The following is a 26,918-nucleotide window of genomic DNA, read 5'->3' as shown; positions in this document are numbered from 1 at the left end:
TCTATGTAAAAGTACCTACCTGGTACCTATCTATTCCGTTATTCCGCGCTAGATCCAACGGACCGCAAAAAGATCGCGAGTTAAGGTAGCTGCTACCTACCCGGACCTGGAAATCGACAGCCGCCATTCCAACAAAGTTCACACACACCTTGTCTGAACTTCCAACGGCAGCAGCAAATCCATTCCACAATGCCGTCACAACCGCAACCGTCCGAACCCTCAAACCCCCCTCCGTCCCCCTCCCCACCCGCGTCCTCAGGCGCGCTCCCGCGCAACGTCGAGAACGACCCAGCACGAACCGGCTTCGACCCGCAGACGGCATGGTGGGTCAACTACTTCAAGATCCTGACGGGCGGCGTGACCGACGAAGGCATGTTCCACTACCGCGAGTGGCGGTACCGGGTGCACGAGGAGCGCGACTGCAAGCGGTGCGAGGAGTTCCGCGACTGGGCCTTTGCGCAATCGCCGACCGTGCGCTTCATGCGCGAGAAGGTCGAGGCTCTGAACGGACGTCTCGACAAGGACAACGTCGTGTGCCGCCGCTGTCCCGCCCGCCTCACAGACGACGGCCAGGTCCATCGGTCTTCGGGCGGGTTTAGCCCCGACCATGGCATTTTGATATGTGCCAATGAGGTCCGGAATCGTGGCCACTTGGAAGATACCCTGGCTCATGAGATGGTGCATGCTTGGGACCATTTGAGGTGGAAGGTCGACTGGAAGGGCGATAAGGACTTGAAGCATTCGGCTTGTACAGAGGTATAGTGCTTCTCTTTCCCTTTCCCTTTCCTTTCCGTGTTTGGTATGAAAACACGCGAGTTTTACTGACATTGTACTTTAGATCCGAGCAGCAATGCTGAGCGGCGAGTGTAGATGGGCTAGAGAGGCCTGGACGAGAGGGAACTGGAAGTTAACGCAGCAGTTCCAAGACTGTGTGAGGAAGCGGGCAGCACAATCCGTATTAGCTCGGCCGCGATGTAAAGACGATGTACAAGCAGTCAAAGTGGTGAACCAAGTATGGGACTCATGTTTCTCGGACACCCGGCCCTTCGACGAGGTTTACAGATGAGCGAAACCAATCGAAAAGCTCGCTTTCAAGCAAACGCTGTATTTATCACCTGTACTATAATTACCCTCCCGTCGGGAGTATAGCCAGGCGGCGAACAAGATCTGCGTCTGTAACTTCAAATAATGGTACGCAATAGTTCCCGACTCCCCTAAACATGCAAATTCCCCAACCCGATTAATCCATCGCCTAAACGCCTCGCCTTGCCTAAATAGGTATACATGTGAATTCATTCCATTAATTCGTCATTTTTCGCTAGAACGATCCTTCTTTTCCCTGTTTGAGGCGCGCTCTCCCCTGATGCAGTGCTTGACAATCCATGGATGCGTCTGGACCTGTTCCAACGGTATCCTTTTCTGAGGGTCAAGAACCAGTAGCTGTATTCCTGTGTTAGTGGAAATGTTTGTGCGTTTGAGGAGTTTGTGTTTAGGTAACACTCACCTTTTTAATAAGGTCCCTTGCCTCGGGACTAACAAACGAGGGGATAGTCATGTCTGCCTTCGCAATTCTCCTCTGCGTCATGACTGGTGTGTCCTCGAACGGTGCTTCTCCCACCAGAAACTCGTATGTCAACACACCTAAACTCCATAGGTCCACCTTCTCGTCGTAGTAGTTGTCCGAGCTGCCAGGCTTGATCATCTCGGGCGGGAGGTAATCAAGAGTACCACACATGGTCTGGCGACGACTATTTGGTGCGTGTACGCTCCAGCCAAAATCGGAGATCTTAATCTCGCCGTGAATCCCCATAAGAATGTTCTCCGGCTTGATGTCCCGATGGATGACATGCTTGCGGTGCAGGTATCTGAGGGCGCTCGCCATCTGGGCGATGTACTGAGAAGCCTTCCACTCGGGGAATCGCTGCTCCCTCCTAAGGTGCTTATACAGCTCGCCCTTACCCGCAAACTCCAGAATCAAGAAGACCCGCTTGCTATCGTGAAAGTGGCCAAATAGCTGTAGGATGTTGGGGTGCCTCAAGTTGCTCTGGATCTCGATTTCTCGCCGCACCTGCTTCTCAACCCGACCCTGCTCTAGCTCTTTCTTGTGGAGGACTTTCAAGGCACAGATATAGCCGCTCGTCCGCTCTCGTGCTAGATAAACTCTTCCAAATTTACCTTTCCCTAATGGCTTCCCAATCTCAAACATGCCAAGGTGGAACTCTTTTGGCAGAAATGGCTGATCAATAAGAGACGGCGACTTCCGCTCAACCAGTTCCTTTTCATCGGACGATGTCTTTGATACTGTACTGGCAGTGGGAAGTGGTTTTCTAGTAGGCGAGGGAGGTGGTGCAGCTTTATTACGTTGTGCAGCCTGTGATGGGAGAGTGACCGTGGTAACGGTATTTGCGCTCTGCGCTTGAAGAGCGACCTTAAAGAGGTTTGGACGGCTTGAGCTATGTGCTACTTGTGTTGTACTCCCAATAGTCTATACACACGATCACAATCACAAGTTAGTTGTCTAGTTTACACACCTAGGGAATATAGCGGTGATGGGACAAACCTTGGGTTTTTGATAATCATTCTCGTCATTGACGGATAAACGCCCAAATTGGGACTCCAGTGTTCGAGCTGCCATGGTTTCCAGCTTAGTAGGCCGCTCTATCATTGAATCAAAAGGTTTAGGGATGTATGAGGCTATTCGCTTGTCAATCGGATGACTTTCAAGAAATAGGAAACGGGGTTGATAATTGGAGAAATAAATGCTGGCATTGTTATTAGCAAATATCCGCTTGTTGACGCAGCAACCATTGAGATCCATAAGATCCATAATTAACCCCCCAAAATTACTGTGGTTAAATCCCTGTCTGGCAGGTACGTCCTAGACAAGGTAACCTAGGTGCTTATCAATATTATGTAGCAACAGCTATCCGTACCTAATGCAAGGTGCAACTCATTCATTTTTGGGAAAGTTTAGAGTCAATCAATTGATTGAATTGTCTTTCTGTCTTTATAATAACTCTACGTGCCTACCTACCTAGGTAAGTATTTTATACAACTTCTATTTGGCAATTCTGAGTCAGGTACGAGATAATTACAACACTGTTACAGCTGTGAATAAGCCAAACAAGGACCCTGTACGTACATAAGGACCGCTATCCAAAAAGTAGCCAATTAAATCTAACCAATACGGATTTACTGCCAGTAGAGCCCCACCAAGCTAAGAGGTGAAGGAACCTCTTTCGTTGGCGTTGGCGGTATATACCTATGTACTGGAGGTATTCAAATAGCGAAGCCACGTCTATATACGTCATAAGTGCTTAAAGATAAGGACCTAAGCCACAATCAATTGCCCACCACTACGAATACCTATGCCAAGACCTTTAGCACACCTGCAGTTACCTACTTCAATACCTAGTGTACCGTGCAAAATAATCAACGAAGCTTCAACTTTTTTGAGAAGCTTTAATCCCACCAAGATAATCCGGGACTCGCCACCGGCCACAACCGCGTCCGTATAATATACTTAGGCTACATAATCAAAGAATACATAGCCGCCATGGACTCCTCCGAATCTATCAAGGCCGAGGTCATCAAGCAAGTCAAGACGCAATACGCCTTAGAAAACGCAAGACTACTAATCGAGGTACGTATTGGACATTAGAAATACTCGCCCATCCACACCACATATGCCAATCCCGAAACCCCGTCTGAGATGGAAGTGAACTAAAACCCGATATGCCACCGTGCAGAAGATCAACGAGCACTGCTTCGAGAGGTGCGTGCCCAAGCCGGGCCCCTCGATTTCGAGCAGCGAGTCGACCTGCTTCACCCAGTGCATGGAGAAGTACATGTCGGCGTGGAACTCAGTAAGCTCGACATACATCGACCGACTGCGGCGGGAGCAGTGAGCTAGACGTCCGGTCTGAAGGCTGCATCGCACATGTCAACTCGCCCCTACTCGATGTACATTAGAATCCGCCATGTTGCGAACCGCAGCCGGCAATGGGAGGAAATGGAGGGGCATTCTCACGGTAGGGTCGGGACAGCGGATGCATAGAATGTACAATATTATCAAGGCCACTATATCATGACGGAGGATATCCCATTTCGAATAGGATAATGTGGACACGGGCACTCTGCTCACGACGTTTCTGCGGCAGCTTTCTTCTTGGCTTCTTCGGCCTCTCTCTTACGTGCCAGATATCTCTCGCGCGCGCTCGAGACGTCGGTCTCTGTCTTGCGGCTCTTGGACGCGCGTTCGACCTTTTGCCTCTCCTCTTCCTCCTCGGCTAGAGATCTCTTAAGAGATTGTTCCAATTGCGCCTCGAGCATGCGAGATTGCCTTTCGCGCATCGCTTGCTTGCCGCCAGAACCGACAAAGTTGCGAGATTGGCCCCGGTCGTCCCTGCGATCTAAGCCCTTGCCCGTCTCTTTTCGGGGATCTTGTCGCTTTGGTGCGCCCAGATTGAGACCTCCCTTCAACAGCTCGCGTTTATCCACCACTTGGCCATCTTCGTTGATAGCAATTTTACCGCCTTTCTCGTTGATTTCTCTTGCCACATCTGCGTCCGTCTTGACTTTCTCTTCTGACACGTCTTTGTCCTCTTTTGGCCCGGTCTTTGCGCGCTCTTCCGCCGCCTTGATAACTTCAGCGTGTCGTTTATCGCCCCTTTCTAGTAGATCCTTGTAGAATGCAGTCATGCCACCACCTTTATTTTTCTTAGCTTCCTCCTCCTCGCGCCTGCGCTCCTCTTCCTCGATGCGCCTGTTCTCCTCTTGTTGTTTCTTGTATGCTTCCGTGACAAACTTCTCCTTGTCCGCGTACTCTTCGCCCTCTTCCGCCCGTTCTCGTGCGATCTTCTTCTCTTCGGCAATTAGGGCGTCGCGTTTCCGTACGGCGGCAGATGCCATCAAGTTCTTCATGTACTTGGGCTTGCGCTCAATATCTTCTTCTGTAGCCTTCTTCTCCGGCTTTAGGGAATCGTAGACCGCATCGTAATCGTATATCGATGGATCCAACTCCTCAGCGGCTTGTTGGTGTTTACGCGACTCTAAGGAGCTCGACAGATCTCCAAACATGGAAATTTGGGGTTTTTTGCTCTTGCCGTTCAAAGATTTGGTAGGTAGACCATTTTTCAACTTTGGAGGGGGCTTCTTATTTGATTGATGGCCAGATGATACTGTTGTAAAGTCGTCTAGCTCTGATATCTCGGTAGCTTGAGGACCATCGGCTGAACCGTTCGCATCGTCGTCTGATCCATCATCATCGCCAAACATTGGTTTCCTTTTCGGGAGAGCAGGTTTCGAAGCGCCAGGCTTCTTAGCGAGGTTTAAGCCAAATGATAGCCCTGGTTTACTCATATTTGCGATGTCCAACCTTTGTGTATGAAAGGGTATTCCAGTCGGTGGTGAAGCTGCCTTTAGAAAGGTGGCGCGGAGGGTCCACTAAGGTATTACCTACCAGCTATGTACCTATGTACAAAGTAGACGCTAGGTTAAAGGATAGCAATTCGGATTAGATAAGATTACCTACCTCCATTCAAACGATAAATACATGTAGCGCATAATAATATAATATTCAGTATACTTCAGTATGTCGTATAATATCCCAAATAAGCCCCCTCCATTAATGGCAGTATCGACCCCGCCAATCATAAAGACATAAACCGAAAGTGGCATGTATCTTGTTGTATTTTCAAACGCTGCCTCCTTCTATTCTTCGTAGCTCATACTTTGCTGTATATTTCACCCACATTTTTTTGGTTTCTATGCATATATCATATATCTACGGTAGCACGCAAAGCTATGGCGCTATCAGAGACATACCGGTCCATCCAAAGCTGGATCACTCAACAGCTGGAGTACGAGGCCACACACGGTTCTCCCGCACCGCTGACAGACACCCAACGGAAGCTACTTGAGAAGCTTCAGATTGCGCTACCTCCTGCTACACCACTTCAACCCGAACCGGAGCTTGGAGATGCTAATTGGGTCGGTCTCCTATTAGGTATATTTCATTTTCATTTTCATTTTCATTTTCATTTTCATAGTTCAGCCCCGTCAAGTTACTTATAATACTAATGTCATTATAGAATACCGAGCTGCCCGTCAACGAATACCCACTTCCGTTCCCGGAGGTGACTTTAGTGAGAAACCAGGCCCAACTATATATGGGGTTCAGAGGTGGTATTGTCAAGTGCGCATCGATGAGCACTCGGAACCCTTTCCCGGACCTGATGGTGGCTCGTTCCCAGACGGAACGCTGCCGTCTTTCGTACGCAAGAAGGACGCCAAAAAGTATGCAGCAAAATGTGCTGTTGAGTGGCTCGGCGTAAACGGGTATATGCATCGACTTAACGTCGACGGCGTAAAATCCCCTCCAGTCCAAAAACAACCAGCTACACCACAACCTTCACCAGCTAGGAAGAAGCAGAAAATTATGCCATCTTCACCTGAGAATCCCGAGGCTTCTACTCCTAGCCCTCGGTCAAACAAAGACCCGGAGAGCCTTTTACCCAAGGGAATTGCCTCCACTTTCAACGGTGACGAGGTCTCGGCTGTTTTCGAAGTCGAGCGGCTTTGCACTCGACTCGGGTACTCTGGCTTTCCTCACTTTAAAGTCACAGAGGGCAAGATGGCCGGTTTCTATAGCGGCCTCCCAGAGCTAGGGACTCTAGCTCCAAAACTGCCCCCAGACATCGGTCACGTAAAGGATATCTACGGCAAAAAGGCAGTTAAGGAGAAGATCGCAGAGGAGTTGCTTGAGCCTCTACGCAAGCTAGCTGCACAATCTGGGAAGGCAGATGGGCAACCCAAAACAGGTTCGTTGCCAGTTAGAGATACAGAACCGCAGGTTCCGGCCTAGTTAGGTGCGAATCTGGCGAACTTGGTTGCTAATGTGACTGCATAGTGTGACCGGCGTCAGGACTAGAGTGTTGAAGAACATACATCTCATAGAGGGATCACGAATGTACCTAGCTACAATAAATTCAGCTTCTTCTGGCTACACATTGGAGTAGAACTATGGGCTGTGTGTTACGACTCTTGGGCCAAGACGATTCGGCATGACTAGCTAGGTTAGTTCAGACTCTCCTTTAAGGATAAATAAATGATGCCCTACCCCGTCATGAGCTTCTACAATTCTAGAATTTCTGACTTACACAACATTGCGTATATGTGAATACATTGACCCCTTTAACCTAGTTCGTCACTTGTTTAGTGATGTGAGTGAGTGGTATCTATGAACCATTGTCTAACTAAATACAAGAGAACTTATATATTTAATCCCCTTTTCCCAACTCGAGCGAAGCTCTCATCACATCATCAATCTTCTACTCCTATCCTCCCATCTCTACTGCCACCGCCGCAGGCACTATACTATTAAAGCCGGATCATCCGTATTCACAACCCCCCTAGGATCACGATACCTACCTTCCCAGAGACGTAACTTGGCAGATAGTACGATGAAGATCCCCAAATGCCTCACCCTCGGTGTTTTCTCTTGCCTGCAGGGCCTGTCCCTCGCCAGCGTTCAGCCGCAAATGTTCGATAGCTCTATCTGCCCGTGGTACTACATCCGCCAGAACTATCATAACAGCATGGATGTTTATACCATGGAGCTCATCGCTACCTGTGGTGTTACCGTAAATTCCGCATTGGAGTACCACACGAGCCTCCTGGATTTGGATAAGTAAGCTTATACTCTATAAATCCGGCATAGTTTGGAGAGACTTCGCTAACGGAGGTCTTTTTCCTCTTCGTTTATATAGGTGCTTCGTCAATAAAGACGGGAATATCAAGCTAGCTACCGTGGATATGGCACCCCTGGGGGGGTTCTCCAAGACGTGCTGGAGCTGCGGTCTCATGAACATCGGACCTCACGACATTACCCCTGATACGTCCAAGCCTATTATAGCTTGTCAGTGCAAACCCGAACAACCCAGCACTGATCGCTCGCGTGATGCGTCTTTTGAGTTCGGTAAGTCGGTCTATACTACCTCTTCCCCCGTATCATGCCAAAGCAGTCCGAATATGAACACGGGCATTCTAACCTCTCCCCTAATTATAGACGACGGAATTTGGGTCGACCCGAATGGCGTTATAGGATGTCTCGACCACACCGCCGACATCATCCCCTACTCCAACTCGAGCACGCCAAAAATGATCCCCCCGAACCTACTAGCGCCGCCTGCAACGGTAACCACAACGGTGATGTCCACGGTAGTGCAGAACAACACGCTCACCGACACCGCTATGGCGACGAACAACGCCACGGTCGTGAGCACTGCAACCGCAACCGCTACCATCACTGCCACCACCACTCTATTCAACACCGACAATCCCTCCTGCCCACCGGGGACCCAGGCCACAGTGACGAAGACGAAGAGGAGGAAGGCTAAGACGGTAACTAAGGTAGTCACCACGCCCTCCGTGAGCACGTATTTACTCACGGTTCTCGTTACGCCCCCGCCGCCTCCGCCTACGGGCAACATCGTCGCTACTATAAAGACGGAGACGACCGCGAAGGTATCTTTCACAACGGTCTATCCGAGGCCTTAAACAGAACGAGGTAGTCAGCCGTTCGGCATTGTGGCTTGGCTGTTTTGTGAATAGCAATGCAGCTCGGAACGGGAGGGGAGAGTAGGGTCTGCATTTGGGGGGGGGGGGGGGGGGGTCTGGCGTTTTATTCGGTTTTCGTTACTAGAGGAGGTATTTGGTTATCCACCGCGTGCCTCGGACGTAAGTTAGGTAGTGGCTAGCTTTACTTTGACAATTATGATGAGTACACATACGATCGTAATATCATTAATATCTTTTTTTACTTGAGACGACGAATCGATGTTAGCAATACGGTGAATGTAACAGCCGAGTCACAATAAGGAGGAATTAAATCCCAGGGCTTAGCATCATGATTATTTCTACGTGTACTTGACCTGAGTAACACATACTTTTCACGCGCTCATATTCTTTGCGTTGTCGAACATTCACTTTACCTCCCCCTGACCTCCCCCCCTTCCACCTCTCCGTCCTCCTCTCCCACCCCTTCCCGCGCCCGCGCCCGCGCCCCCACCCCCTCTCCCCTTGCCCACAGGCGCCCTCGCAACAACATCCAGCGGCAAATCCGCCACCTTCTCGCCATCGCGCCACAAGACGCCCACACCCTGCTTGCGCCCCCTAACTTCCTTGATATACTTCAGCGGCACCAGACCATCCTCGTTCCCATCCGTCAGCACGACCCCGTTCGCGCTAACCCACCACTTCATCCCGCTGTCCTCTCTCAGGCTCTTCTGCACGTCCGCAAACACAAGCAGCTCCGCATCGGACCGCATGCCGCTGACCACTCCCCTGCTAATACCCCCGCCAGCCTCGCCGTCCTCGGGCAGCAACCCCGTCCCGAAGTGCACGTGCTGCCGGCCCATGCGCTTCAGCCCCCCGGACGCCACGATCGCGGGCCAGAAGGCGAAGTAAGTGCCGTGGACGACGATCGGCGGCACGTTAGCGTCTTCCAGGGTTACGGGCGTATGGATGGCCTCGGCCTCGAGCGCGATGCTGTGGCCCTGGTTGGCGCGGATCAGCCACGCGGCCGGGTCGGCCGGCGCGCTCTCCGGATCCGTAGATGGGTCCTTGGGCTTCATGGCGAAGCGCTGCTTGGCGTTGTCCGCGACCGAGGAGCGGATCTCGTCGAAAGACGGGTTGAGCGAGCGGATGCGCGGCCATTGGATCTGGGCGTGTTAGCGGGTTGGACGGTTAGACTCGAATGGAATTATACGTAACCCCCTTTTACTCCTGGGCCAGTAATATATATATATATATATAGGGGCACTATAAGCAAGAAAAAGCAAAACTCACTACTTTATCCAGCGGCGCATACCCCTCAGCATCAAGCTTAATCCCCACGTTCTCAGCCTGATGTCGGAGCAGCGACGACAGCGCCTTGGAAATCAACATCTCGCGGCCCTGGCCCTTTGCACCTCCTCTTCCACCGCCTCCGCGTCGATCCCGTCCTCCTCTACCTTTACCCCTAAGAGCCACGCCCTCCATTCGCTCTGCGGCATCGGCGAACTCGTCGTCTTCCATTTCTGACCAGTTCCTTTCGCCCTTGGCGGCCCTTGGTTTGCTATAGCAAGCGCTTTTATTATGGAAGCTATGCGCGGCCGGCGGTACTGGTGTAAGCCGAGCCTGGAGAATGCGCAATGCCGGGTAGCAGCGGGAGCGTAGCCGCTTAACTAAGTATAGGCCAGTTAGAGCCAGAGTGCAGTGATGTCTACGAAGTGAATGAATATAGGAATAGGTAGTGAGGCTCTTTATTTATTTCACAACCGAGTACCTAAGGCGGAAATTGGCGTTACGATTGTTTGTTAATTGCTAGTGTTAGTGTAACGGGACTGTTGAGTGGCAAGTCTGTTAAGTGGTAAGTCTGTTAGGTGGTAAGCTGCATCGCTAAGCTGGGCTGCTAACTGAAAAGTTAGTACTTAATACCTAGTAACTAAGAGGTAAAGAAAGATCCACTCTCCCTCCGGTCTGAGTCAGCGAATACTCGGCTTATAGCATCAAAAAGAAAAGCACAACTCAGGACTGTTAGGAAGGTAAAACTTTTATATGCTCATCGCAAAAACTAAGTATTCATACATTATCCGCCCCGGTCCTCTGCCGACCTTATTTACATAGTACATCGGTATTCGGTTTACCGTCCCCAGCTCGCCTCCCGAGCACCTGTAATGGTATAAAGGCTCCTTTTCTTCCCCCAAGTCCGGCCCCCTCCGGTAACCTAGCCTCCCACACAAAGGACCCTTGGAGCAGCTGCTCTACGTGTAGTATAGTTGGTTGCTTTCCCTATTCACCGCGAGATTGAGGCATCGAAGAGCCCTCTCCTAGGCCACCTCGCCAATCCGTGCCCATGGTGTTCCACGACCCTTTTGGTGTCTTGTTCCCTAGTAATGTTGATTAATATACACGGAATAACGCTTGCCGTCGCTCGTCTTCGGGCAACGGCAGCTCAGAAAATTCGTAAGTTTTTCGCAGAGACGAAGGGGGTATTATACGAAATAGAAGATTCCCAAAAAAAAAAAAAATAAAAACAAAATAAAAAAACATCTAGCTATGCAGAACCCATGCTTGCGGGGAAATTCGCCCTAGCCCGGATGACAGTCTATTGTTACATTTGTCATGAGCGTATCAAGTCGTTACGGCATTATCGGTAGCCCCCCGTCGCGGGAGAGCTCGTGGTAATCATACTACCACGATTTGTTCGTTTGTCCATATTTCCGGATCGACTAATAGAAAATTGCCGTTGCTGTCGATCTTCAACCGATTTTTCTACGCTGTACGTTTCACGATCCGGCGTCGATCGGTCGAAATACCGGCGAGCCGTGCTAGCGAAGCCGGACGTCGATCCAGGGATCACTAATCTGCTGCTGAGCGCGGAAGCTAGCCGCCTTTTAGGTAGAGCCGAAGACGCCAAAGGCTCGGGCTCCTTTGGCGGTGCTGTTAATTGTGATTGTGATGCGTATTCGCGCGTTCCGGATCGATGCCCATGAACTTCGGTAATGGCGCGAGATGGTGCGCGGAACTGGCTTTGCTCGTCGTCTCGATTTATTGTCCCCCGACGGCCCCGGGTTAATGTAGGTTTGCGATCAGACAAGTCTTCAGGCTCTTCTGTAGTAGCACGTCGTGTTCTAAGTAGTGACGATTGCGATGTCCTGCGCGCTTCGTCTGGTTCTTCTGATCCACCTCGGCGGTTGCGAGATATCAATAGCGAAGTCTTCCGACCAGCACCGTTCACCGTAGTCTCGGTTGGGGTCGCAGGAGTTGCCGAATTATACCGTGGAGATAAAAAGGCAGACCCCAGCGTACTATTTCGTCTTTCCTCGATGGCTCGCCTCTCGTCGAAGCGGGGCATAGTTCTCGGGCTGGTATTAACCGAGAGGTTGCGATCCGCAACACTTTGCCGTCTTTGAGAGGCTATCCCTTGGAACTTTGTGATGGTGGGACTTGCTAGCAGTGGATTCTCTGGAGTCGGCGGAGCTACTTGCTGCTGTGGCTTCATCTGCGCCGCCCCCTCACTTAACGCGAGACATAATTCAGTGAGACTACGGCAGATACTATCTGCTTTTCGTCTTAGTTGGCGGTCAGTAATAGTGGTACCGCTGCCAATACTACTTGCGCCGCTCGCAATAGGTCCTGGTTGACCAGCGGTACCCATCATTGTTGAAAGTGCCAATGCATCATTGGCTGCTGCTTCGAGCGCTTCAAAAACTTCTACACTAAGAAAGTCCTTGGACTTAGTTAACGCCGAATGCAGTAATGGATGGCCTTCCTTCTGTGCATTATTTGCCTCGGACGTTTGTGCGGCGCCCCCAGAACCGCGCTTGGGAGAGGCAGATAAGGTTGTTGCGTTAGTGTGGGCGGTTGGGGGTCGTTCCTCAGACGCTCGTGAGATAGCTGCACCCGAGGTTGGAGGCAGCTTGCCAGTTAACTCAAGGCGGTGAATACGAGACTTGAGGTCATCGAGCTCGTCCCATACTGTTGAGGGAGCGGCAGTCGAAGCGGTTGAGTTGGTCCCCTCAACACCATGATTTGCATCGTCTAATTGGGCATCGTGTTTTTGGGATTCTGCTGGTTTTGGCACCAGTGGTGAAGAGTTGTAAGTGCGAGGGTGACTATAGTTGACATTGGGCTGCTTGAGTGAGGACATGCGAGACGGGAGAGCAGTGCCACTATCAACAGACGCTTGTCTTTTTCGATTGTAAGCAGATCCTTGGTCAGAAGGAAAGTCTTGAAAAGCTAGAGATCGAGGCGTTAATGGCGAACCCCGAAGGGCGCTGCCGCCTCTAGGTTTTGTTTCCTCAGGTAGTTTGTCTCTAGGTACTCCTTTGAATACTAGAGTGCGCGCGATTTTCTCTCCCGATTGATCATCGCCAAAACCTCGAGATCGAGAGGTCTCTTGATCCGACAAGCGTCGAGTCATTTGAGGAGGGGAAGCTGGATGGGATGACGAAGATACGCCTACAGAAAGAGGTCGTCGGCTGCTTCGTACGACTCGGGACTATACCCCGACGTTAGTTTAAGGTTGAAACGGGCGATCGAATATAAGGCTATTATGATCAAGTGTAGAGGGTATTGATTCCTATAGGGCGGGTGTATACGGGTGTATAGTCTACTAAAACCTTCGACGGGCGCTATGGTCGCGAGGTCACATTGACATAGATGCATGATCTGAAACAAGCTTGAGCAAAGAAATAGTCGACTTACCAGGGCACTTTGATTGTCTCCATAGTTCCGGTTGGCCTCTGCGCCGCGGCGGGACGGGTCCTCGCGTGCGATCTTGAGAAATAGATCGCCACTGTCATCGCCATCTGGGCGATCTCTTGCCGAGGAGTCAAGTGATGTTATCTGCGATTCATCGTCGAAACGCCTTCCTTCTAGCGCACGCAAAGTCCTATCGCGGTGATTTGAGTCGCCAGAGTCCTCGCTTCCCTCATACCCACGCATCGAACGAAGATTCATGTCGAGAACAAGACTCCGTCGTTCGCCGGAAGATCGGAATGATCGAATGGGTGGAATTGATGTTGTACCGCCCGAACTGGTAGAATTTGCGGGTGGTTTATAGGATACCGGTGGTCGTCTCGCCACAGAGTTTCTCCTATCATCGATCGCAGTCTTCTGAATGGTTTTTGGCAAAATGAGTTCACGTTGCCCGTGCGCGATCTCTTTACTTATCTCTTCTGTTTTTGGTGCACTTTGACTTTGACTTTCGTCGGACGCATGTATTCGATGCTTAGGCGAAGTTTCGTTTACCGAACTGCCTGAAAAAGGCGCGCGTCTGTGTCGCGATTGTACAATAACAACCGTACCCGCAGGATCTGTAGGCGACGTCGCGCTGGTAGTATTGCGCGTGCGCTTATTAGTAGCAGTAGTTGAATCTAGAGAAGCAGAGCGCTTTGCATTGATGGATGATGTCGATTTGGCGGTCGATTGGGCGGCGGGGGATTGGAACGTGGATGCCCGAGACCTTGAGGGACTTAGGTTTTCTGCAGGCAATTGTTCGGGTGAGACAGGTCTAGTATTATTTCTATTGTTATGCTGCTGATGCGCTGTCTGCGGGGATATTTTCTGCGCCGCGTTTGGCTGTGTTTCGGTGTGCTGATCGGGATCGGGCGAGACAGGCGAAACAGGCGAAGGCGGAATGTGGTGAGATTGCAGTAGCGAAGGTATGGTAATATGCTCTCTTTTTAGATCGGCAAAGCGAAAAGCAGGTAGTTTCGAAGAGCTGTGGTTTTGCCGGTGTGCATGGAAATTGTTATGTTTAGACGGTGTAGGTGGTGCTGTAATTGGTGGTGTTGTTGTTGTTGTAGTTGTATTGGTTGTGGTTGTGGTTGTGATAGCGGAGTTGGTCGCGGTTGTGGTTGTGTTTGTGTTTGGAGATAAAAGGGAGGATGCGGATGGGTCCGTTGTTGCTGTAACTGGGAAGCGCATAAATTATTAGCGGTTGTCGTTCTTACAGAAGTTGCCGTGCTGCACAAAAAAATTTACTACCATTGCGATTACCGCTATCAAAACGCAGAGAAGGATCAGAGGCAGTCGCTGCCTCTCCGGAATCCATTTTCTTCCCAATTTCTCTTTATTTCTCCTTATTGACACAACTTTTTTTAACCTTAGAAATTGATGCTGTTACTTGATAAGCAGGGTCAGCTATGCGCTAGAACTTCAAACTTGCAAGGGCTTCGAACAATGGTGTTTTTTTGCATAAATAACAAAACGATAAGCTCCATGGATTATGTCGAGGGTCGCTGTCCAACTCGGAAACTGCCTATTGGCGTGATACGCGAAGATATCACGATGGAGAAGAAGAAGAACAACCAAGAATTAAAGAAATATATTGTAAATGAGCGACTAGTGGTAAAGATGACCGAGATTTGACTCTGGTGTTAAACTCTCAGGAGAAATTCATTAGTTGAATCGGGATCCTCGATCATATTGAGATTTAGCCAGGGTAGGGAGAGAGGCAGAAGGTAGCAGCCCGAGAGTGCAGTCTGTGCCAGGGTAATGGGAAGGATAAGGATGTGGCCCATCGGAAGCTGACCCCATTAACATGTGTAATTAATAACGTACTTTACCTACATCCCTCGATCGCTCTATTCTCCTTTCCTAACTTAGGCTAGGGCGTACTGCTAAGCTAGAGACGTGTATAGAGTCGACTCGTAGATATTCGAGGTCATTCAGTAGATCGAAACCGCTAACAACCAGAGAGGAGGATATGAGATATCACGCATGGTAGTCGAGTGCCACTCAGATACATAGATGCATGGGTGATCTAATAGACGAGGTCCGTGGGTCTGGGATGGTACTACGTATTGTATCATCCACATACAATACAGTCGGGTCCGTCTGTGCTTCCCTTGGTGATCTCCCACAAAAGGATCTGCAGGGTGTAGAAAACTAGGTTAGGGGCTTCTCTTAATGAAATCCGCTTACACGTAACTAGATGAAGAACGACTACGTAGTTACGCTAAAACTCTTAAAGTAGACGAATTCTTCGCGTGTAGTTTATATGAGTTTATATAAGGTCTCTTACACTACCTATCAAGTAGAAATAGAGTGGGCGGTGTGCGTGGAATGCCGAATGACAATTCGGCCTTTGAAGTCATATTTAAGACAAAACTTAGCGAACTCGGCGAAAAAATACCAATCGTGACTGACGGTGGGTACAGTAGGTTTACTGCAACCAACCAAGAATGCCAATTGCTATCTCAGGAGGAGGCTGGACCACTGAGGTTCAGAGCGTGCCAGGTAGGTAGGTAGTCTACCTATACAAGGAAACGTGCGACAGCCTTAGGTATATTACTTCATTAACCTACTCTAGTACGACGCAGGTATGTAGTGTATAATCAGGGGCGGCTGTTGCCCATAGCGCGACGGGTTTCTACCATGTACATAGTCCGTGATCAAGGCGAAATAATTAAAAGTTATTTGGTAGTTATTTAAAATTCGCTACATACAGTATAATGTACCATGTAACTATACGTAGAAGTGTTGTCGTATTGGATGGAAATATCTATAGCACGTGTGAAATATAACCGGTTATATCTACCTAAATAACTTCAACCAGTTTAACTTGCGACTGGCTGGCTATTCTGTTCTCTCGAAAACTGAGGCTTCGGTACCACTTTATTCAACCCAAGGCATGATAGGCTGTGTTAGGTGTGCCGGACGTGTGCAGTGCACTATGACTATGACTATGTCATGTACATGTAGATGGTGACGTTAAATGTTGCTTTGCGGAGTCCTGCAAGAAATTGAATACATAGTTGTCTCCTCATGACCCTCTCAGACCCCCTGAATCTCTGCACGGTCCAAGATGATGGCCAAAAACTGACGAACCAATGTCGTTGATATTAAACTGTATTGGCTGCTAACGGGCCGCCGTGTTGTGGTGTGCTGTGCATTGCATCTCGTGCTGATACCTACCTAACCTAAGCACTAACCAACTGATGGCGGATTGATGCAAGGAATGACCTCGTGGATCATTGCGGGGTCATACTGTGTGTATACTGTAATACTGTCTAGTTAAATGTATTTAAGAGGTAGTTATTCCGTAGTTACATAAGTTATTTGAGAGGAATGTCTTGACGGAGGATTTCTACTTTCTACTTTCTACTTTATATTTTCTACATTCTACATTCTACATTCTACATATTAACTCTTTTACTAACTCCTTTTCCTTGACCAGTGCTAATGTTCGTTAAGGTCGCACCAGGTTCCAGACATCGGATGCGCACAATTTCGAAAAGAGTAATATCAAGTAATGTCCATGTACTATGTAAAAGGGATTTTCGGTCAATTTGCCATGGTCGATCACAAGTCGTTTGCAGCGGGGAGTCGCAGGGATACCCGGGCTTCTCAATCGTAAACCGCAATTGGCGTGCACCGCAAGCGGAAATACCAGGGCTTGAACCCCTTAGCCTTGAAGAAGATCAAACGCTTAGCTAAGGATATGAGGTCCGTGACAGCACGAGCGTCACCCATTTAATCAAACTTTTACACGATCTTTTACACGATTCATCAATATGTTTCAGGACCATACAAAAGTTGAGCCTCAGATTTCTCCTCTCTTCACGTTCCTACGTAAGGACGAGTGAAATTTTAACACCGTAATCCGTACATAGGTAGCTGCCCTATTAGCCAAGCAGCGTTGCGATATGTCTCGAAAATGGCGACAACTTTTTCGTGATTTAGCATAATACCGGATACTACCTAGGGAAGATCGGAACAGCTTACCATAATTATTAAACCATCGGACAGGGCCTTTCGTTTGCTAATCAATTTACTTGAAGCGAGGAGAAAATGAACGTCGGATCTATATTAACCTTAAACACATAGCCAATTCGTCACACGAAGCATCTTTTAGCCTGACCAAATGTACTATTAGTTTCTCATTCACAGATATAAAAAGGGTCTCGCTTTTTAAGACAGTCAAGAATAGAAACCAATCCCGGTCTTAATTCATGACACATGAGTGGCAGTCATCATCTTGGTATTTCTAGTGTTTCTACTGGATCATTGTTATCCGGTATATAAGTATTTTTAACAGAAATTACAACACTCACGGAATCACGACTTAGCAGGGAGTATATCTTACAAGGGATTTGTAAATTGAATATCCAAATGATTAGTGGAGAACCAGTCAAGGCTTTCCATTTCCAAATACGTTTATGGCTGCGATAGATTAGGTATTATAGTGTGAGAGTCAGATGTGAGAACAATACGGATCCGTAGAGCACAAATAATTACGAAATTGGTTAAGACTGGGACTACTGATAATTGGGAGCTCCTTGTCATATATGTCTTATATATGTCTTAGGGGTCTAGGAATTTAACAGGAAGCGAATAGCTTCAATTGTCAGCAAGTAAACACATAGTATTTTAGCATGCTGTCATAAAACGTCAGCGGCCTGGTACTGATATATTCGCGATAGGTATAAGGGTATCTCTGTTGGCAGTGTAAAACGCGCAGCCTATAAGCTCTGTCAAGAATTGGAAAGAGTTACACCTGCGGCAATAGCTGTAGTGATAAACAGTTGACGACTCTTCCCCAAGATCACCGCACCTTATAGTAATAACGCCCTTTAGGCTTCTATTGGATCCTTTACCTGAAAAGACAGTTTGCTTCCCAGTTTATAACTTAATATAAGCAATAAGCATATAACTCTTCTTATTACTAAAGCCTTGTTCCTATAGTGACTGGATCACAAATATGACCGAAATTTTAAGATATTGAAGATATTGGGAGTAGGATAAGATGCATATATGCCGTATCCAATGAATGCCTCTTCCCAATATATACGCATATGAAGCCTCAGTTCTGAAGACTAAAAGCTCAGAGCTACAAAATAAGCTGCCGAACGCTTTAGACACCAACATATTAATGATTTTGTTGGCGTTGAACGAAGATTAATTCGCATAGGTGAAAGATGAGGGAAGGTGAGGGATGGCACGGCAACAAGAAGGATCCGTCTACATACATAGTAAACGCCAGATAAACAAACGCTTTTAGCGCCACGGGAAACAGTCCTGCGCGGGAAGCATGTTCAAAACAAGCGACCTCCGTCTCTTGTATCCACAGGCAATGGAAGTTCAGACACGGAGGTTTCAGGTGTACCTTAGTTTAAAATAGTAGTGGTGCTACATCACCCGACCGTTGGATCTCTAGATCTGTTAGATTTATCGCCTGGAGGTATGAGTTATGAGTTATGAGGCTCTGTTTGATAGGTAACGTAACGATGTTAGGCTTCAAGACGGAGACTCTTATGCGACCTTTTAGTGAATTACCCGAGTTACTTTAAGCAAACAGTCCTAGTCATTCTATGTAGGTGGTGTGGATTTCATATTCATTACACACTCCACATACTGTTCAGTATATTATGCATTTTATTAACAGATTGCCCACGTGTCTCGACAGGGTTATAAAAAAGTTCTCGAATCGCTACGCATTGCGCTCGGCTTTAAATAGTAACAAAGAGACGAGACCTTTTTCTTCTTTTTTATCAAGGGATAATGATTTCAACCTTTGGTAGGACCGATCAATTGATTGCCGTGGGCACGGAGAAAAGAGAACGAATTGACCGCTCCGTCTCCAAGATGATCTTGCCACACCGTAACTTACTTAGGTAATCCTACAAACGAGCAGTATACTCGTCTAACAGAGGTTAGTAGCCGTTTGATTTTTAGGTAGGTCGGTAAATTCCGATACTTAACTAAAAACAGGTAGTGACGTACATATATTCGATAAATGAGAGGAGCAACAGAGGATGATAGTGGAAACAAATATACCCCGGGCATGATAATATTAATAAAAACGTATCTACATAGTCACTCCGAATATATCAGGATAGACAGATTATTCCTGATGATAACTCTATGATTCTGAGGAGTCGGCTACTTTTAACATCTCCCTACTTAAATAGTAAACAATCAAACATTTTACTGCCATGCAGGTGAATCCATATTCGAGAGCCGCTTGCGGCCCAGATCGTCATCCGCGCATCGTGGAATAGCGCCGCATTTCCACAAAATCCCAAGCCACCAGCGCCATTTCCGGGTTATGCTTGGCGTGGAACAAGTGATTGGCGGAGTTGAAATTATCAGCTATGAGGCCAAATTTGGCACTGCCGTTCTGATTGGTCGAGGCTTGGCGCCGACCGAGCTGCAGAGATCTATTAATAGATTAATTTTTATTTAATCCCTGTCTCGGCCGGTGTCTCGTTTCGCAAAGCCCATACCCCTGTTAATAGCAACCATTCAGAAGGCCTTGCGCTTTCAACTGTTAGCGGCGTAACAGGTCGCTCGCATATTGTTGACAATCGCAACTCACAAACTCGCATAACTCCGGTCGTCAAGAAATTGTACAGGTGTAATACGGCGCCAACAGCGAAGGGATGAATGACGCCGCGGCTGCGATTATTTAAGGCACGTTTTTAGCGCAGGTAGTTAGTAGTTGGTACTGTAGTTGGTACTATTGCGATGGCCTATTACTTTACAGCATTAGTAGGTATCCTCTGTACCTATATATTGTACATAGGTAGCTGCCTGTATGTAGTAGGGAATTATGGAGCTTAGAAGACCCACTGGATTGAGCTTGTTAACGCTTCAGGCCGAGGTCAAGTAGCGAACTTGTTTCAAACACTGCCTTTGTCCATAGTGGCTGTACCCCAGTTCTACTGCCCATGTCGGCCTTGCGCTAAGGCCAAGTGCTCCCTCTAGCGCAATCTCAATCCCATCCCAATCCCCATTCCATTCTTTCTCCTCCCCTCCAAATTCACCCATTCATCAGTCAACACACACAACAATTCCACACAATCCAGCGTCCTCCGTCCTCCACCGCATCCATCTGCCTTTCCCTCTTCTCTACTTGCGCCCACCCCCGGGTTTTTTTCCTGGTTCTTTTCCCCCCTTGTTCACTTGTTTCGAAAGGCCGCGTGCGAGAGTGCATAGGTACTGGTGTCTGTCTCTCCGAACGCTTGTCATCTTCCAATTAATTCTATCCTAACGATTCTCCCAAACCTCCCTTCGTATCGTACATTACCAGAGACGAACCCGTATCGCCAACCGCCGCACTGCCTACCTGCTACCCGCAAACAGTCCATTATTAACGTCTACATGGTACGCAAGGTAGTAGGTAGACTGTGTTGACTTCCTAATGGCTTCCGAATGCTAGCAATTTGAAACACAAAATACACCTACTCTCTCTATTCTATCTCTTTTAATACTTGACCGGTACATTCTACTCTTCTTAAGACTCTTCATTCATTGTTCTTTCTTGCCTTTTCGGCTTCTAGTGCAGTCTTACGCAGACCTATACTTTCTCCCCCCGACGCAACTACCGGTTGTCTACTCAGTGGTTCTCAATTATTGCGAAAGACGTTATGGGCGTGTGTGTCTCGGCCTAAGTGAGGATTATAAATAGGTGGCCAGACTCAATTTGTCTGGTGGTGACTACTGTGAAAGAGACGGAGAAAGCAATTTAGGAGTAAGAAAAAAAAGGATACAGCAGCGCTGTCCTGCACAAAGCATATTCAAAGTCGTTGAACTACGACATCGTTCGTTAACGGTTTGTTAATTGTGGAATTATTTACATCCATTTGGGCCAATTCACTTGCGACGCGACACCAATCGAATAGTCCAGGCCCTGAATACAGGAAAGAGGAAAGAGGAGATTGAATATAAGTGATAAAGAGTAGGAATTTAGGGAACGTTTCGTGGCGCTGTTAAAAATGCCTTCGGCCACCGCTAGACGAATGTACGAGGATCAAATACCCTCATTCATGTCCATATTCGACCCCGAGGCAGACAATAGTATTGACGAGAGGGGATTGGTGACTGTGGTAGACCCTAAGTTGATGGAGATGGACTCGTCGTGTGCACCTGGGCACCTGGCTGGTGGGTTACCACAACAACATGCGTTGCTACGGCCCTTACCGACAGATTCTTCGCACCGTCACCACGACAGCACTTCGACACAAAATTCCGAGTCTGCAGATTCTTCTCCCACAACAACTTTAACAACAGATACTTCTTCGCTTTCTGACCCGTCGCCGTCATCTTCTCCCGATTCACCTGTCAATCTAATACCTTTAAATTCTTTTCCGCGTACCAATTTTGGTGGCCTTCCATCCACGATGAACAACCTCACCGTAAATGACCCTAGCATCCGGGAGAGACCAATGACATCTCCTTCCCCCAGGCGAGCAAGGAACATGAAAGGTCTGTCTATCCAGCCGCCGTTTGCTAGCTCACTTTCTTCCAATTTGGTATCCGAACCTTCTTCGCCTTCCTTCATCAAGCCAAAGATTCCGGCCATGAAGCGAAAACCTAGCCAGCTTAGTTTGAAGACTGATTCAAACGGTCTCAATATTCGACCGACTATTCTCGAAGTTCCGGGCTCCCCAGCTCTCCCAGCTCTTCCACCGATTCTACAACGCAGATCATTGAAACACTCGACATCTTCGCCTCATATGCTTTCTGGGTTGAAGTCCTCAACTTTTGGTCCGGCCGGTGGCATGACCTTCCCGACTGTTCTTGAGCGCGGCACTTCGGGTTTGTCTGAAGTATTACGTCCGACAAAGCAGGGAGGTCACTGCCCGGGTTTTGATACCGCTATTCTTGAGGAGGATTCGCCCATTAAGACACAGCTCGCGAATCGTGCTGCGATGGACTTCGAACCCTTCATCGAACCGGAAAACAACGAAGACCAGAAATCGCCAGGATATCCTGACGGACCTATCGCGATCTATGATGACAATGTTTATCTCTACTTGGAACCTACCGCAGAGGAAGCATCGAAATTCGACGTGGTAATAAACGTAGCTCGTGAGGTGACCAACCCCTTCCAGGCTACAGGCAAGAATAGCCTAGAAGATTTGAAGATGAGCCAGATAGACTCGCCTGTCCCCGATACTGCTATGACAAACGACAGTTTCGCGACAGCATTCGAGTATCCTCCGTCGGGTGAGAATTCGGAAACACCAACAACTCCAAAGGGGAACTCGCTTCTTGAGCCTGAATACATCCATATGCCATGGGATCACAATACTGATATCGCAACGGATCTCATGATGCTTTGCGAGACGATCGAGAAGCGTACGAAAGAAGGAAAGAAGGTTCTCGTTCACTGTCAGCAGGGCGCAAGTCGCTCGGCTAGTTTGATCATTGCCTATGGTATTTACCAAAACCCTGGGCTGACTGTTAACGACGCTTACTACGCTGCGCAATCGAAGAGCCGATGGATCAGCCCGAATATGCGGTTAATGTACTGCTTACAAGACTTCCAGAAGCAGGTGGGCAAGAAGAGGCTCGCTCCTCGATCTGCTGCGGGACCTCGAAGCGGAAGAAGCCCCACAAAGCATCACCGTCTTACACTCTCCGCAAACGCGATTGATGTGCAACCGAAAGAACCGATGACGGCTCCATTGCCGGACGAGAAAGAGGGAAGTGCCAATGGCGCTAACACAGAACGTTCTCCGAGTCATTCCCGTGGAAAATCCACTCCGAACCTGGAATCGATATCTCCCGGCCCATCGTCTGCTCCATCAAGCTTCTCCTGGTCTGAAAAGGAAGATCCAAAGGATCCCGGCAAACCTGGACGCTTCAACTTTGGGGGCTCCCTTGAACCGCCTAGATTCTTCGAACCGACTCCGCAGCCGAGCCAGACATCCTTACTTCGACCGGCTCCGTCTTTTTTCAAGCCACCTCCGTCACCAGGGTTCTTCAAACCTCCTTCATCTCCAGGATTTGGTCCGAATGGTCCTTCGAGCTTCGGATTCAGCTTTAATTCCGGCCCTAGTTTCGAACAACGCATGGAAGAGTCAGATAACGAAGGAGATATACCGGTTGCAATTGTTCCGCCAGATGACGACACCCTTATGTCCCCTAGAGCCGAAATTATGACGGACAATCCTCTACACGACTCATATTCGGAGATGGCGGGCCTGAAATTTGTCGAGGTCCCTCCTACGCCCAGCGAAGGCCTCTTCTCTCCGCGACAGTCGATGTTTCCGAGAGATCCATTCTACCCGTTTGGACGTCCTACTCAAGTCGCCGATCCGAGAAGCCCTCCTACTAAGGGTGAGACGCCTATCGTTCGATCCATCGACGACGTATTATAGTCCTTCTAACCGTCGCAAGTACTTGATGTGATATGCGACGTATGCTATACGAAATTCACATGCACTCCGAGCCTAAGATTTACTTGGGATGAGCCAATAGTCTTTTTCATTTGTTTACAACTTCAGACCGTCACTTTGTTTTCCTACCAAGTTGTTTATTTTGTTGGAGTGGTTCAGGCAGCACCGGAACGGCGGAATCAAATACCCGGACGGTATAAGTTGCGAGGCCTCTCCTAAAAGGATTGGAGAAGCTCGCGCGGTTGGTTTTTGCGGCTAGCCATATGGAAACCCCGATTGGTGGTTTGGAAGGCGAGAAAAATACAAGGGGACGAAGCCAAGGTTGTACGTCAAGGAGTATTATTTGGAATACAGAACAGAACCGGCAAGGAATCAAAGCTGGGGCACACGAGGATCCCATCACTACTTTCTGCTTGGACTGGTCTTGTCTGCACTAGCAACTTGACCGGCCGGCTTTTCTTAACAAGGAGATCCAGCACGCGTCGACCGTCCCCGAATCCAATCGTCCTCTCGTTCTGCCTCTGCTTTCGAGCGTATACGAGGCGTATACTCATAAGCCATGACGACTGGAATCGGGATTAGTATAAGCTCGTACCCGAGGGTGCGGGCAGAGCAACGAGCAAGCAACGGCGTTCGAGGGAGTCTGGAAAAAAATTAGCTAATTCGGAGGTTGGGGACATAATGCGTCCTCGAACCTCCCCCATCTTGTAAATATAATTCACGAATGTCAATGGGAGACGCGCAGCTTGGCGTGTCTCGTTCATAAACTTCTTGTGTTGGTATTTGTGTATCAAATCGAATGTGAAAGTAATATTGGTTTGCTTTTCTGGTTGGCTCGCGATATCAGGACATAATGCCCTAAACTTGAGACGTGATATGTACCTACGTATTTTTAATCAGGATAATAGCCATAGGAGAAAACTCTGTTAAAGTGCTCTTCATAGGTCAGTCATACTTGAGTCTCTATTCAACTCACCTATACATACATGCAAACAAGTACCTAAGATAGCTTTATAAGGGATTAAAAGGGGGGAGACAGATGATTTCATCTAGAAATAGGTATATAGGTATCTATATTCCTCTCCCCTGATGCGCCAAAACTACCAATGGCACAATTCTCTAGCAAGCGCTTTTTCTTTGCCCGTCCTCCTCTTGTAGTTAATCTCCAGAGAGTATATACATATTGATATCCTTCTATATACAGACGTATAAGGCGGTGGATATACATACCTACCTACCATAACCAACCTATCGGCTAGCTAGGTTAGTCTAGTCCAACAAACAAACAAACAAACAAACAAACAACTAAATTCGACCAGCTATGCCGAGACAAAGACAGAGAATACCGAATACAACAAAAAGCAAGGCGAGGAAGGGCAAATCACAAAAGAGAATGCGGGTAGTGGAACAAGTAAGTTCATCGCCCTTTCTTCCCGCTCTCCTCAACAGCCCTTCGCTTCGCCGCCTCCTTGGCTAGTTTCTCCTGGCGGGCGATGGCAGCCTCGACGCCGATGCCGCCGAAGACGAGCCCGACGCCGAGGACTTGCATGCGCGTGAGGCGGTGGCCGAAGGCGACGACCGATAGGATCATGGTGAACATCTTGCGCGTGACTGTTACTGTGACCAGGAGGACCGAGGAGAAGGTGGAGAGCGTGTAGACTGTTGTTGTTGTTGTTGTCTTGTTAGTTTTCCGGTACCGATTCTTGCTGGACGGGAAATGGGAAGAGAAATACGTACAGATGAAAACCTGCCCGACGGCACCGCACGCCGCGAATCCAAGCACGTCAGCCCAGACACCCGGGTGCCGCGCCATGAACCCCAGCGCAGCCTCAAGCTCGCCCGCACCACCCGCAACATCGACGCCGAGCCACTCGCCGGCGCCAGTCCGCGCGAGCCACGGGCTCAGGACCAAGTACGCAGCCGTAACAGCGGTGCTCATCAGGTTATTCGCACACATCATCTGAGGGCCCGAATACGGCTGGAAGGCGCCGAAGATGTAATCCTGGGTGCTGTTGGTCAGGCCGTCGAAGAGGAGATTGATGCCCAGCAGCAGCAAGCCCCACGCGCTGTTCCCCCCGAGGCCCGCGCCGCTTTTCTTGTGGCTCTTGCCCGAGTGCAGCGTGAAGACGGCGACGCCGGCCGTGACGGCGGCTACGACCAGGTACTTGTACAGCGGATAGCGGCGGCGGAAGACGGTGACGTGGAGGAGCATGACGGGGAGTAGCTTGCAGCTCTTGGCAAGCAGGAAGGTGATGTAGTCGATGTGCGCGAGACTCGCGTAGCCGAAGGGGCTGGCGAGGGAGCTGGTGAGCGCGACGAGGAGGAGGGGCCCGAGGATGCGGCGCGAGGGGATGATGGGTGGGATGGCCTGTCCGCGTGGCGTGCTGGCGTAGAGGTACATAGCTCCCGTCGTCGCGGCGAAGAGCGACTGGATCGTGTTCAGGAACACCGGGTACTTGAACACTTCGGTCGCGCCAGGTGCGCCATGGGGTGTCGTCGTGAGTTTCTCTTGGAGGTAGGCCCAGGTGAGGCTGCGAAGGTGAAAAGCGATATGTCAGTCTTTATGCTATACCAATATAATATATCGTCATATCGTCATATCATCATATCCATCTCAATACGTACAAGGACCCATAGATACCAGCAACAGCAACCACTAACTGCGCTACGCCCGCGTCCTTCTTCGACGACGCCAGCGCGGGAGCTGCTGTTCTAGCAACGCCATTAGACCGCAGCGCTACATCGTCGTCATTCTTCTTTGGTGTCGAATTGTGATGCGAGATATACTCTGACAAAGGCTGTCTCTCGACAGGTTTGGCCTGCTTAACACGCGCCATGATATATTTATAGTACTATACTATAGTACTATAGATAGAACGAGTGTGGTAGAAGTGAAAACGCTGTAAACAAATGACTTGGCTATCATTCAAGTTAGCCGACTATCGAATCTACAAAACATTCCATAACTCTTGGGAAATGTGCAAGACCCTCAACTTAAAATAGGCGACGAGAGAGTTGGTTGGTAGTAACGAGCTTAACACATCAGCGCCTGATGACAGATTGGCCACTTACATAAGTACATGTAGGTGAGCTAAATACGAAGTACCGCCGTAGAATAACGGCAGAATTATGCTGCAATTATACTACATCTGCTAGGCGGTGTGGCCCGCCCCCTGCACTACATCTTCCACTAATGTACGGATTATACGATGATACTATAGTCCCGGCTGATCACCCATG

The 26,918-nt window shown here is 48.9% G+C and overlaps 10 protein-coding genes across 10 annotated transcripts; 5 read left to right on the top strand and 5 right to left on the bottom strand.

The window, feature by feature from the left end:
* Positions 1 to 189: 189 nt before the first annotated feature.
* F4813DRAFT_378675 (peptidase M76 family-domain-containing protein) lies at positions 190 to 1,066 on the top strand (the record flags this gene model as incomplete). The annotated part of the gene is made up of 2 exons (XM_049245358.1): positions 190 to 756; positions 839 to 1,066. 2 exons carry the CDS (start codon positions 190 to 192, stop codon positions 1,064 to 1,066), a joined length of 795 nt encoding a protein of 264 aa, XP_049103536.1.
* Positions 1,067 to 1,308: 242 nt separating this feature from the next.
* Positions 1,309 to 2,635, bottom strand: F4813DRAFT_385249 (Pkinase-domain-containing protein; the record flags this gene model as incomplete). Its single annotated transcript, XM_049246225.1, has 3 exons — positions 1,309 to 1,440; positions 1,505 to 2,485; positions 2,561 to 2,635. The coding sequence occupies 3 exons, from the start codon at positions 2,633 to 2,635 to the stop codon at positions 1,309 to 1,311; spliced, it is 1,188 nt and encodes a 395-aa protein (XP_049103535.1).
* A 578-nt stretch (positions 2,636 to 3,213) lies between these two features.
* On the top strand, positions 3,214 to 4,012 carry F4813DRAFT_164036 (Tim10/DDP family zinc finger-domain-containing protein). Its single transcript, XM_049239122.1, has 2 exons — positions 3,214 to 3,643; positions 3,750 to 4,012. The coding sequence occupies exons 1-2, from the start codon at positions 3,557 to 3,559 to the stop codon at positions 3,906 to 3,908; spliced, it is 246 nt and encodes an 81-aa protein (XP_049103534.1). The 5' UTR covers positions 3,214 to 3,556; the 3' UTR covers positions 3,909 to 4,012.
* On the bottom strand, positions 4,013 to 5,557 carry F4813DRAFT_164029 (coiled-coil domain-containing protein 55-domain containing protein). Its single transcript, XM_049239121.1, has one exon. It carries the CDS (start codon positions 5,359 to 5,361, stop codon positions 4,141 to 4,143), a length of 1,221 nt encoding a protein of 406 aa, XP_049103533.1. The 5' UTR covers positions 5,362 to 5,557; the 3' UTR covers positions 4,013 to 4,140.
* A 3-nt stretch (positions 5,558 to 5,560) lies between these two features.
* On the top strand, positions 5,561 to 7,163 carry F4813DRAFT_344905 (uncharacterized protein). Its single transcript, XM_049241701.1, has 2 exons — positions 5,561 to 6,007; positions 6,093 to 7,163. Exons 1-2 carry the CDS (start codon positions 5,806 to 5,808, stop codon positions 6,863 to 6,865), a joined length of 975 nt encoding a protein of 324 aa, XP_049103532.1. The 5' UTR covers positions 5,561 to 5,805; the 3' UTR covers positions 6,866 to 7,163.
* Positions 7,164 to 7,165: 2 nt separating this feature from the next.
* On the top strand, positions 7,166 to 8,633 carry F4813DRAFT_344903 (uncharacterized protein). The gene is made up of 3 exons (XM_049241700.1): positions 7,166 to 7,690; positions 7,770 to 7,978; positions 8,069 to 8,633. The coding sequence occupies exons 1-3, from the start codon at positions 7,464 to 7,466 to the stop codon at positions 8,557 to 8,559; spliced, it is 927 nt and encodes a 308-aa protein (XP_049103531.1). The 5' UTR covers positions 7,166 to 7,463; the 3' UTR covers positions 8,560 to 8,633.
* A 351-nt stretch (positions 8,634 to 8,984) lies between these two features.
* On the bottom strand, positions 8,985 to 10,077 carry F4813DRAFT_385244 (KptA family-domain-containing protein; the record flags this gene model as incomplete). The annotated part of the gene is made up of 2 exons (XM_049246224.1): positions 8,985 to 9,722; positions 9,850 to 10,077. The coding sequence occupies 2 exons, from the start codon at positions 10,075 to 10,077 to the stop codon at positions 8,985 to 8,987; spliced, it is 966 nt and encodes a 321-aa protein (XP_049103530.1).
* Positions 10,078 to 11,191: 1,114 nt separating this feature from the next.
* Positions 11,192 to 14,602, bottom strand: F4813DRAFT_385243 (uncharacterized protein; the record flags this gene model as incomplete). The annotated part of the gene is made up of 3 exons (XM_049246223.1): positions 11,192 to 13,045; positions 13,252 to 14,462; positions 14,533 to 14,602. The coding sequence occupies 3 exons, from the start codon at positions 14,600 to 14,602 to the stop codon at positions 11,192 to 11,194; spliced, it is 3,135 nt and encodes a 1,044-aa protein (XP_049103529.1).
* A 6,193-nt stretch (positions 14,603 to 20,795) lies between these two features.
* On the top strand, positions 20,796 to 23,725 carry F4813DRAFT_163757 (DSPc-domain-containing protein). The gene has a single exon (XM_049239118.1). The coding sequence runs from the start codon at positions 21,270 to 21,272 to the stop codon at positions 23,658 to 23,660; it is 2,391 nt and encodes a 796-aa protein (XP_049103528.1). The 5' UTR covers positions 20,796 to 21,269; the 3' UTR covers positions 23,661 to 23,725.
* Positions 23,726 to 24,593: 868 nt separating this feature from the next.
* On the bottom strand, positions 24,594 to 26,845 carry F4813DRAFT_344888 (UAA transporter). The gene is made up of 3 exons (XM_049241699.1): positions 26,304 to 26,845; positions 25,416 to 26,209; positions 24,594 to 25,337 (listed from the first exon to the last, which is right to left on the bottom strand). The coding sequence occupies exons 1-3, from the start codon at positions 26,513 to 26,515 to the stop codon at positions 25,096 to 25,098; spliced, it is 1,248 nt and encodes a 415-aa protein (XP_049103527.1). The 5' UTR covers positions 26,516 to 26,845; the 3' UTR covers positions 24,594 to 25,095.
* Between the last annotated feature and the right edge of the window lie 73 nt (positions 26,846 to 26,918).

This window comes from Daldinia decipiens, assembly GCF_022478715.1.
Source record: "Daldinia decipiens strain CBS 113046 unplaced genomic scaffold F4813scaffold_3, whole genome shotgun sequence".
In the NCBI taxonomy this organism is placed as follows: domain Eukaryota; kingdom Fungi; phylum Ascomycota; class Sordariomycetes; order Xylariales; family Hypoxylaceae; genus Daldinia; species Daldinia decipiens.
Note: the sequence above shows the minus strand (reverse complement) of the source record. Positions and strands in the feature narration are given on the sequence as shown.

Coding starts and splice junctions, on each gene's coding strand:
- F4813DRAFT_164036 (XM_049239122.1), top strand. CDS start 3,557: ATGGACTCCTCCGAATCTATCAAGGCCGAGGTCATCAAGCAAGTCAAG. Junction 3,644..3,749: donor ACGCAAGACTACTAATCGAG/GTACGTATTGGA, acceptor GCCACCGTGCAG/AAGATCAACGAGCACTGCTT.
- F4813DRAFT_164029 (XM_049239121.1), bottom strand. CDS start 5,361: ATGAGTAAACCAGGGCTATCATTTGGCTTAAACCTCGCTAAGAAGCCT.
- F4813DRAFT_344905 (XM_049241701.1), top strand. CDS start 5,806: ATGGCGCTATCAGAGACATACCGGTCCATCCAAAGCTGGATCACTCAA. Junction 6,008..6,092: donor TTGGGTCGGTCTCCTATTAG/GTATATTTCATT, acceptor ATGTCATTATAG/AATACCGAGCTGCCCGTCAA.
- F4813DRAFT_344903 (XM_049241700.1), top strand. CDS start 7,464: ATGAAGATCCCCAAATGCCTCACCCTCGGTGTTTTCTCTTGCCTGCAG. Junction 7,691..7,769: donor AGCCTCCTGGATTTGGATAA/GTAAGCTTATAC, acceptor TCGTTTATATAG/GTGCTTCGTCAATAAAGACG. Junction 7,979..8,068: donor TGATGCGTCTTTTGAGTTCG/GTAAGTCGGTCT, acceptor CCCTAATTATAG/ACGACGGAATTTGGGTCGAC.
- F4813DRAFT_163757 (XM_049239118.1), top strand. CDS start 21,270: ATGCCTTCGGCCACCGCTAGACGAATGTACGAGGATCAAATACCCTCA.
- F4813DRAFT_344888 (XM_049241699.1), bottom strand. CDS start 26,515: ATGGCGCGTGTTAAGCAGGCCAAACCTGTCGAGAGACAGCCTTTGTCA. Junction 26,210..26,303: donor GCTGGTATCTATGGGTCCTT/GTACGTATTGAG, acceptor TCACCTTCGCAG/CCTCACCTGGGCCTACCTCC. Junction 25,338..25,415: donor CGTCGGGCAGGTTTTCATCT/GTACGTATTTCT, acceptor CAACAACAACAG/TCTACACGCTCTCCACCTTC.